The sequence below is a fragment of the Thalassophryne amazonica genome, chromosome 16 (genome assembly GCF_902500255.1).
Source record: "Thalassophryne amazonica chromosome 16, fThaAma1.1, whole genome shotgun sequence".
NCBI classification, from domain to species: Eukaryota; Metazoa; Chordata; class Actinopteri; order Batrachoidiformes; family Batrachoididae; genus Thalassophryne; species Thalassophryne amazonica.
Window position 1 is genome coordinate 27,309,056 of NC_047118.1, and position 11,493 is coordinate 27,320,548.

Below are 11,493 nucleotides of genomic sequence, written 5' to 3' on the forward strand. Positions count from 1 at the left end.
ACTCAGGCATAGCAGTCACACAGTCAGACAGTCACAGCAGTCACACCGTCATAGCAGTCACACAGTCTCAACAGTCACAGCAGTCACACAGTCAGAGTCACACAGTCACACAGTCATAGCAGTCACACAGTCACAACAGTCACAGCAGTCACACAGTCACACAGTCATAGCAGTCACACAGTCAGAGAATCAGACAGTCACACAGTCATAACAGTCACACAGTCACAACAGTCATAGCAGTCACACAGTCATCGCAGTCACACAGTCACAGCAGTCACAAAGTCAGAGAGTCACACAGTCACACAGTCATTGCAGTCAAACAGTTACAACAGTCACAGCAGTCACACAGTCACACAGTCATAGCAGTCACACAGTTAGAGTCAGACAGTCACACAGTCATAGCAGTCACACAGTCACAACAGTCATAGCAGTCACACAGTCAGAGTCACACAGTCATAGCAGTCACATAGTCACAACAGTCATAGCAGTCACACAGTCACAGCAGTCACAACAGTCACACAGTCAGAGAGTCACAGTCACAACAGTCAGAGAGTCACACAGTCACAACAGTCACAGAGTCACAACAGTCACACAGTCACAGTCAGAGAGTCACGCAGTCAAAGAGAGTCACAACAGTCACACAGGCATAGCAGTCACACAGTCAGACAGTCATAGCAGTCACAACAGTCACACAGTCAGAGAGGCACACAGTCACAACAGTCAGAGAGTCACACAGTCACAGCAGTCACACAGTAACAAAGTCAGAGTCACAACAGTCACACAGTCATAGCAGTCACACAGTCATAGCATTCACACAGTCACACAGTCATAGCAGTCACATAGAGAGTCACACAGTCAGACAGTCACAACAGTCAGAGAGTCACACAGTCACAACTGGCTGCAGCGTCACTGTTTGCTCTCTGAGGCGGTGGATTTCCTAAAAGCCAAAGGTCAGATTCACATGCAGTGGCTCACGGTGACACATGTGCATCTCCCCATCTCACAAAGCTCACACAAAATGTAACATCAGGCTGGTTTAGCAGAAACAGGAGTGTCAGATTTCAGCAAACGTCCCTCCTGTTGTCCCTCTGCGGTGCTGAAGGACACTTAAGACTGTGGACAACATGATCAAAACCAGACCTTTGAGCACGTTTCTGCATGATTTCCTCTGTTTGCAGAGAGATACGGGTTTCTCAGAAAACACAAGTCCAGCTGCCGGGCACCGTGCAGTCGATACTGTGCCAACGTTATCAGCTGGATTGTAAATTGTGTACGGGTGACTGCTTGTTCCATCCGTGCAGAACCACTTCCTACCCGCTGCCCTGCCCAGCTGCTCTCTGGGTGGGAATCTAACATCAGCATCAGCTAGTCGTTCCTGCGCACGCCCACAGGAGCATCAGCCTGAGTGGGTCTGAGTTCTCAGCAGTGGGGCTTCTACAGGAACCCTCTGGGGACTGGAAGGCGAGGTTCTTGTCCGGGATGCAACATCAGCGCTGAGTGCCTGCAGCGGTACGATACAGTAACAGGCGTATCTTCACCAGGGATCTCTGATCAAACAGGAACTTTCTTCTTCACATTTCTGGATGTGTTTCTGATTCTTTAAGATATTTGAACTTTTGTTGGCTCCGGTACCACTTGGTCCAGAATTTGAAGGTAGGTGTTAAATTTCTAGTTTGCTTCATTTGAAATTAAGATTTAAAGAAGAAATTTAGACATGAGGAGTAATGACAACAACTAAGATGGAGTCATGAGTCAGTCTATAGTGCATGGAAGGAGAGTTTACAGTGATTTTAAAATTAATTTAGAGCAGCAGCATCACTGAAATGCACATGTTGTTGTCGTTGTTGTGTAAAATCAGGGTTCGACTCTGTATGTCACATTTAAAGTGACACAAAAACAGATTGTAGCCAAAAACACCAGCCAGCTTCAATAATGACATTTTTAGGTCCCCAACAAACACAGAGGCTCTTATTTCTCTTCCTGAGACCCCTCGTGATGTTATTCACTCGCTGATAAAGTGTACAATAGAACCCCTTTAACTGTTCTATTGTTGTAATGACTGTGTTGGGTTTTGCCATAAAATTGTCATTTGGATTTTTCGTCATCTGTAAGAATGAAAACACGTCTGACTAACTCACACTAAAACAGCCCGAGACAACATTTCTGATGGATTTTAGACTGCTGCTGTGGAAAGAGACGCCCAGATGGACGGAGCTGATGTAGCTGCAAATGTGACGTAAACGTTTCATAAAATTCTTCTCTTAAAATACCGATGTGAAGTAAATCAGTGGATCCAGTCTGTGTTCATTACACCGGGTCTCAGATTTAATAATGACACAGTTGGCATCATTTAGTTGGATTTAGGAGGAAATTGCTCATTTTGTGGTTTGAAGGATGTGAATCCATTGATATCACTATTTTTTTCTTTGGAAAAATGATTACATTTGAAGCTGTCCTTTTTTTCGTAAAGCATAGGATTATAGAGCTGAATTTGAAGCATCGGATTTAATCAAATTGGATTAAAGTGGATGGAATCATTGCTAAAACAATCAGCTGAAACGTCAGACTCAGCAGCGACTCGCTGGTTTTTTTTTCTGGGTGGGGATGCAATTGTTTACTGAAATGGGAAAATATCACTTCTACGTACATGTTGTAAATTCTTTACATGCAACACACAACAGATGCAACAAGCAACATCAAGTGTTTCAAAATAACTAAATGATATTTATCATTTTTACATTTCCTCAATCTCTCTAAAGACAAGTAGATCTCTGATAATGTCAGATTGCACAGCCGGCGTCTGGCGTCTCACTTCCACTCATTCATTCATTTTCTATACCAGCTTACACCAATGATAGGTCTAATATGGTTGATGCCTATCCCAGCAAGCTGGGTTCACACTCCACACATAGAGGGCCAGGTGGAATGTGATCCTTCTCGCTGCGAGGCAACGGTGCTAACCAGAAAGACACAAACAGCATGTGTACAGACAGGTGTACTGCCACCATGAGCACAGACGTGGAATGTCTCAACAGTGCTGTTTTTACAGACTGCCTCAACATCTAGATGTATTTTGTGAGGAGCTGACAGCAGAGCTGCAGTCAGACATTATCCTCTGGCCGGCGATCGCAAGTGATCCATGTGTGAGGACTTATAGTTTTTAATTTAATTTATTTTCATTTATATAGCGCCAATTCACAAAAAAGTTCTTCCTCTGAGGAAGAAACCTCAAGCAGACCAGACTCAAAGGGGAGACCCTCTGCTTGGGTCATGTTACAGACAAAATTACAAAACAATTCACAAAACGAATGTACAGGAAATATTGGATACAGGATACAGGATATAGGAGGGTTTCAGAAACAGACACCACACCCATCTCTGGATGGAGCTGCACCTTAAACAGAGAGAAAAAACAGAATCAGGCATCAGAAAGACAACAAATACAGTATAATTTGTCAGCATTAAACAACAAGAAAACAGAAGAAATACTAAGGTGATCACCGGCCACTAGCCCTAAGCTTCACTAAACGACCCAGAATTTAGATAAAGCTGAGGCCGCGGCACTCTCCGTTTACTAATAAAATGAATTTAAAAGGGTAAAAAGAATTGCTCTTGCTTGCCTCTACTGGTGGTTGGCTCTCACTGCGGTATTCAGGGGCATAGGTTTGCATATGGACCATAGGGACAAGTCACAACCAATATTTTGGGATTGCAAAATAGTCCCTACCAATATTTAGAATTTTTTTTATATAACAAAATCATTCACTATTTTTTTGCGAACTCAATACTATAATTTTAGTCGTCACGTTTTGTGTTTTCGACGTGCCAGAGTGACAGGGTTACCCATGTTGCAATTTCATTAGCTCACGTTCTTCTCACATGGACGTAAACAAAGCGCATCTCGTGGCAGGCAGTGGTTCATTTGTAAAGTGGGAGGTCCCAGAGCGCAGAGGATGGGTGGCTCCGGTGCAGTGTTGCCAGATGTACGATAATTATCGTATTTGTACGATAGTTTTGCCCTCTGTACGATGTACGATCAATAAATGTACGATCAATAATGGGAAAAAATCCAATATGTACGATAATTTCAGTTGGTTGCCCAAACACGCATCTCTCTCTGACACCCAAGAATCATTTTGCAGGTGTTGCACTCAGGCGGCATCAAATGCTGGCTTTGGGCGACCGGGACAGTCATTTGAAAGCCCGCCCCCTCTCATACAAAGTAATGAGTTCCCATCCAATCTGTGCCGTGACAGGAAGATTCCCCAACCAACATCTTTTTTTTTTTTCGAAACTTTATTTCAACAAATGCAATAACAAACGAACAAAACACAAGAACAAAGAGATATACAAGAAGAATAAAAAAAGTTAAAGTTCCTTATGGAGGTGTCAACATTTTTTTCTGTGTTCAACAAAATCTGCACATGTGTCCATGGCATCAGATGACGACAGCGACCTCGAGGTTGAATTCGACTCTTTCTAGTCTGGTAATTAACACGTTTGTGTCCCTTCACAGAAAAAAAAATCTTTCTAGTCTGGTAGTGCATTTGCTTGTGCATTTGCGTTCTTTTTGTGCCATAGTTTCCCCATTACTATAATTACTGTTTAAAAATGTGACATAAAATTCTTTGTAAATTAAAAAAAAAACGCTAAAATAGCTACGTTGTATGCGTTTTGTTTGTGTACGATAATTTCTCCCAAAATACGATAATTTTGAGGTTTTGGTACGATAGTTTCATATTTCATATCTGGCAACACTGCTCCGGTGTAGAAAAACAAGAAGGGCGGGGGCTTGCGAACAATGCTGTGCGCCACACTTAAAATAAACTGCACACCCACACACACACCTTCACAAATGACACTAACACCCTGCCTTTTCCTCAAAAATTACTACATTTATGTTTGCTGTCTGTCTCTGTACTTTTCTGTCACTTTTGCGCTTTTTCATACTTTTCCCTCGTTTCAAAAGTCACCGAACGCACTTTACCGTAATATATGCAACATATAGCACACTGTTGGAAAGCACGGGTTCTTGGCTTGCTGTCAGTGTTGAAATTTTTCAGCGTGAGGGCTTACATGAGAACTTACGGTAATGAGAATCAGCGGCGCACTAGTGTGACACTTCCATGTTTTTCCTCTGCGTTATGACATCACAGGCTTACGTTTACCGTAATACACCATATATATCATTGTAAAGCCCTTTTTTTTGTTGGCAAATTAGGTTGCCAGATACCTACAACTGCATTATTGATGAAGAGAATAGATTATACATCTTGGTTGCAAAAACTTTTTTTTTGTTAGCTCCACAAGTATTTTTTTTGTTGTCTTGTTCTCTCAGGTGTAGGCCTATAGAATAGATTCGTGATTTTGGGTGCAATTTTTATTTAAGCTATTTGTTTGTCTGCCTACACACTTAATAATGTAAATAAAGTGTTAAATTATTCAGCATTATGTCGTCATATGTTATGTATTATGCTGTACTTGTGCGTCTAATGGTATGAGTGGGTTAGGGGGTGGTGGTGGTGGGCAGGGGGGCGGGGGGGTGGTATTGTCCCTACCAAAGATGAGACCAAACCTACGCCCTTGGCGGTATTGTATCACTTTCTGTTCCGGAGCACAGCGGTGTTTTGCTGTATCTGTTAGCTGTTTAATCTGCATAGTTAGATTGATCTAGATAACTAGATAACGATTTGTTTCACAGTGTAATCTTCACGTGCCTTAACTAAAGCCGTGGTCACAACCCGCCGTACTTGCACGTGCGTGCAGTCTACTTGCAAAAACGTGAGCTAAATTTGGAGATCCGTACTTCGTAAGTACTGCCTCAGTACGAATTTAGGAGCACGCAGACACGCCGTAGAGGTTTTAGTGCATGCAGAACTTTCGCTGCGGTCAAGCTGCGGATTCACCAGCAGTACAGATGACGCACGTTGTGACTACTGCCTCAGTACGGATTCAAAGCAGCACATTTTCATTCAATTACTATTGAATTAACCAAATCCGTACGTAGGCAGTATGGATTACGGCACTCACCACATACTATGGAGGCCGACAGACTTGCATGCACAACGCAGCTTCTCACTTGAACTTGGACTTTATTTCCAAACGTCAGCAACATGCACTCCACAGCTTCAGTCTGTTAACTAGCTGTAACTTTTCGAGGCAAGTAAACACTCGTACAACTGACCGCTGCAGGCTGGACATGCTCATGCATCGCAGACGCCGAAAAACACCTGCCGCTCCGGTCCCACTCATAAAAAAGAAAAGCAACCCCCCCCCCACACACACTGCTTTATTGTCAACTCTCTTTGTCGTTACACTCCTAGAGACGTGCGTTGAACGTACTCCCTCCCTCCTCTTGCTACTGCCTCCGTACGTTTTCACAAAAACGTAGTGGCCGTGGCATCCGCAGAAAACGTACTGCGAAAAAAACTGCACGGTGTGTTGTGACCGGGGCTTAAAGCACTCCCTCTGCTGAATCACCTCTAAATTATTAACACATTATTCACTTTGTGTGTTTTTAGGAATCCACTAGCTTAGCGCAGCTACTAGCTCTTAGCTGGTTTAGCATGGCGGCTTCTCCTGTCTCTCCCGCACTTTTCTGCTCTGGGTGTGAAATGTTTAGTTATTCCTTGGCCTCCTTTAGCAGTAATGGTACTTGTAATAAGTGTCGCTTATTCGTAGCTTTGGAGGCCAGGCTGGGCGAATTGGAGACTCGGCAGAAACCTGGTTACAGCAGGATGAATATGTTAGTTTAAATGAGTCAACACCCCCGAGTCACACTAACTGTCAGAATGCTCGTAGCACGGGCCGAGGGGGAGGATTAGCAGCAATCTTCCACTCCAGCTTATTAATTAATCAAAAACCCAGACAGAGCTTTAATTCATTTGAAAGCTTGACTCTTAGTCTTGTCCATCCAAATTGGAAGTCCCAAAAACCAGTTTTATTTGTTGTTATCTATCATCCACCTGGTCGTTACTGTGAGTTTCTTTGTGAATTTTCAGACCTTTTGTCTGACTTAGTGCTTAGCTCAGATAAGATAATTATAGTGGGCGATTTTAACATCCACATAGATGGTAAGAATGACAGCCTCAACACTGCATTTAATCTATTATTAGACTCAATTGGCTTTGCTCAAAATGTAAATGAGTCCTCTCACCACTGTAACCATACTTTAGATCTTGTTCTGACTTATGGTATGGAAATTGAAGACTTAACAGTATTCCCTGAAAACCCCCTTCTGTCTGATCATTTCTTAATAACATTTACATTTACTTTAATGGACTACCCAGCAGTGGGGAATAAGTTTCATTACAGTAGAAGTCTTTCGGAAAGCGCTGTAACTAGGTTTAAGGATATGATTCCTTCTTTGTTATGTTCTCCAATGCCATATACCAACACGGTGCAGAGTAGCTACCTAAACTCTGTGAGTGAGATAGATTATCTCGTCAATAGTTTTACATCCTCATTGAGCACAACTTTAGATGCTGTAGCTCCTCTGAAAAAGAGAGCCTCAAATCAGAAGGTCCTGACTCCGTGGTATAACTCACAAAGTCGCAGCTTAAAGTAGATAACCCATAAGTTGGAGAGGAAATGGCGTCTCACTAATTTAGAAGATCTTCACTTAGCCTGGAAAAAGAGTCTGTTGCTCTATAAAAAAAAAAGCCCTCCGTAATGCTAGGACATCTTACTACTCATCACTAATTGAAGAAAATAAGAACAACCCCAGGTTTATTTTCAGCACTGTAGCCAGGCTGACAAAGAGTCAGAGCTCTATTGAGCCGAGTATTCCTTTAACTTTAACTAGTAATGACTTCATGACTTTCTTTTCTAATAAAATTTTAACTATTAGAGAAAAAATTACTCATAACCATCCCAAAGACATATCGTTATCTTTGGCTGCTTTCAGTAATGCTGGTATTTGGTCAGACTCTTTCTCTCTGATTGTTCTGTCTGAGTTATTTTCATTAGTTACTTCCTCCAAACCATCAACATGTCTATTAGATCCCATTCCTACCAGGCTGCTCAAGGAAGCCCTACCATTAATTAATGCTTCGATCTTAAATATGATCAATCTATCTTTATTAGTTGGCTATGTACCACAAGCTTTTAAGGTGGCAGTAATTAAACCATTACTTAAAAAGCCATCACTTGACCCAGCTACCTTAGCTAATTATAGGCCAATCTCCAACCTTCCTTTTCTCTCAAAAATTCTTGAAAGGGTAGTTGTAAAACAGCTAACTGATCATCTGCAGAGGAAGTGCTGTGCAGTGCTGCTTTTGATACTGTTGACCATAAAATTTTATTACAGAGATTAGAGCATGCCATAGGTATTAAAGGCACTGCGCTGCGGTGGTTTGAATCATATTTATCTAATAGATTACAATTTGTTCATGTAAATGGGCAGTCTTCTTCACAGACTAAGGTTAATTATGGAGTTCCACAAGGTTCTGTGCTAGGACCAGTTTTATTCACTTTATACATGCTTCCTTTAGGCAGTATTATTAGAAAGCATTGCTTAAATTTTCATTGTTACGCAGATGATACCCAGCTTTATCTATCCATGAAGCCAGAGGACACACACCAATTAGTTAAACTGCAGGAATGTCTTACAGACATAAAGACATGTATGACCTCTAATTTCCTGCTTTTAAATTCAGATAAAACTGAAGTTATTGTACTTGGCCCCACAAATCTTAGAAACATGGTGTCTAACCAGATTCTTACTCTGGATGGCATTACCCTGACCTCCAGTAATACTGTGAGAAATCTTGGAGTCATTTTTGATCAGGATATGTCCTTCAATGCACATATTAAGCAAATATGTAGGACTGCTTTTTTGCATTTGCGCAATATCGCTAAAATTAGAAAGGTCTTGTCTCAGAGTGATGCTGAAAAACTAATTCATGCATTTATATCCTCTAGGCTGGACTATTGTAATTCATTATTATCAGGTTGTCCTAAAAGTTCCCTGAAAAGCCTTCAGTTAATTCAAAATGCTGCAGCTAGAGTACTGATGGGGACTAGAAGGAGAGAGCATATTTCACCCATATTGGCCTCTCTTCATTGGCTTCCTGTTAATTCTAGAATAGAATTTAAAATTCTTCTTCTTACTTATAAGGTTAATCAGGTCCCATCTTATCTTAGGGACCTCATAGTACCATATCACCCCAATAGAGCACTTCGCTCTCAGACTGCAGGCTTACTTGTAGTTCCTAGGGTTTTTAAGAGTAGAATGGGAGGCAGAGCCTTCATCTTTCAGGCTCCTCTCCTGTGGAACCAGCTCCCAATTTGGATCAGGGAGACAGACACCCTCTCTACTTTTAAGATTAGGCTTAAAACTTTCCTTTTTGCTAAAGCTTATAGTTAGGGCTGGATCAGGTGACCCTGAACCATCCCTTAGTTATGCTGCTATAGACTTAGACTGCTGGGGGGTTCCCATGATGCACTGAGTGTTTCTTTCTCTTTTTGCTCTGTATGCACCACTCTGCATTTAATCATTAGTGATTGATCTCTGCTCTCTTCCACAGCATGTCTTTTTCCTGATTCTCTCCCCTCAGCCCCAACCAGTACCAGCAGAAGACTGCCCCTCCCTGAGCCTGGTTCTGCTGGAGGTTTCTTCCTGTTAAAAGGGAGTTTTTCCTTCCCACTGTCACCAAGCGCTTGCTCACAGGGGGTCGTTTTGACCGTTGGGGTTTTTCTGTAATTATTGTATGGCTTTTGCCTTAAAATATAAAGCGCCTTGGGGCAACTGTTTGTTGTGATTTGGCGCTATATAAATAAAATTGATTTGATTTGATTTGATTTAAAAAGCATAGTAACATACTATGCCAGTATGGCTAGCATACATATTACAGTGGACCTGCGCATTGCTCCGCCCCTGGCGATCACGCATGATCCGTGTGTGGGGACTCTTTGAGGTTGTGGACGTTACATATATTTAATTGTGGAAATAATTCTTCAAGTGGGTGACTGCCCTGTTCAGTTTTTATTTTCACTTTTGTATTTGCTGTCCTGATTGGAGCTGGTAGACTTTATTTCTATTTTACTTTGAGAGAATCTCTGATTTTGGATCTTAATGTGTGCAGACTGCAATGATGTTTTAACATGCACGGCATGTGGACCTCTCCGCTGTTTGTCAGGCTGTCTGATCATGCAGATGTATTTTTTTAGATTTTTCATAGTTATATCTGTGTTTATGACTAATGAACGTGTGTGTGCACTAAGTTATCTGACATTGGAGAACGGCTGCTTCCTTTACCGTGACTTCATCGAAATGAACGAGTTGTCATAACACGACATCACACTTATGTCAACTTTGGAATTAATCTGTGCCTCAGTTCTTAACATTAGCATCTACATTCCATTCAAGTCCACACTGAGATGTTTTGCTCAAAGCTACATCACCACTGTCATAAACACCCTGAAAAACGTGTACTTTGTTTTTGACAGCCTCTGTAGCTGTTTGCTGTGAATGCCGTATACTTTGAGACCGGTCACTGAAGTGCACAGAGTAATCCCAGTCGATCAGTGGATGGTCACTAACAGCCTAAATCTAAGTTATGATTTTGGTGCGACATGTCCTTTAATGCCAGATGTCTAGTTTGTGGTGATGTTATGGAGGGACTTCTGAAATTCTTAGATGTCTGAAGCCCCATCATATCCATCCCAGAGTTGCCTTGTGTGTTCCCTAAAAGAGATTTATTCTGCTTTCCTACTACAGCAAAAAGGTGGAGGCCATGAAAGGCAAGCCAGAGAACATCCCCCTGGCGGAGTGCACCCTCTCCCAATCCAGGGACCAGCTGACACCCACAAGCCGAACCGAGAGCACTGTATTCAGCCTGTCACGCAGCGAGTCCCTCTGGACCACAGAGGCATCCAAAAAAAAGTGTGATGTCTTCTGGTACCCCATTCACTTCATGGCCACTGGTGGGGTCTTCCTGGCTTGTGGCATCATCATCAGCAGCCTGTATTTTGCTCGACACTGCAGGATGGTCACAAATATCCTGGGACCCGCCTTTCTGTCCATCGGCCTGATGGTGTTTGTGATCGGTGTGGTCCTGATCCCCATCACCAAAGAGAACAGGAAGAGGTCTACGATGAAGAGACCCCACACTTACTACAAGCCGCCCATGTTCAATGTGTGATGACACAAGATTTTGTTGCGTAACTTTCAAGCAAGGAATTGTAACTTTTTTGCACAATGGATGGAGGATTTTCAGCACGTGAAGATGCTTTGATTTAATTGGACTGATGGCGCTAAGCTCTTAGCATCAGCCTCATGTGTGCATGATGACATTTGCATTAGAACTGAATATGAACAAACTCTGGCTGCTGTCACACTGAAGATGAAGCACCAAGGCCAACAACATCAGCCATAAAAGGAGATTATCCACAAACAGTTTTCTAAGAAGGACAGAAAATAAAATGTCCTGTTAAATATTTATGAGGGGACACCAGACACAACGGATTTCCTAATGCTTTCCGGTACAGTAA

General features: G+C 42.2%; 1 protein-coding gene across 1 annotated transcript; it reads left to right on the forward strand.

Moving 5' to 3' along the window:
• Window positions 1-1,430: 1,430 nt before the first annotated feature.
• On the forward strand, window positions 1,431-11,144 carry LOC117528317 (phosphoinositide-interacting protein-like). Its single transcript, XM_034190930.1, has 2 exons — window positions 1,431-1,653; window positions 10,721-11,144. The coding sequence occupies exon 2, from the start codon at window positions 10,737-10,739 to the stop codon at window positions 11,142-11,144; it is 408 nt and encodes a 135-aa protein (XP_034046821.1). The 5' UTR covers window positions 1,431-1,653; window positions 10,721-10,736.
• The last annotated feature ends 349 nt before the right edge of the window (window positions 11,145-11,493 follow it).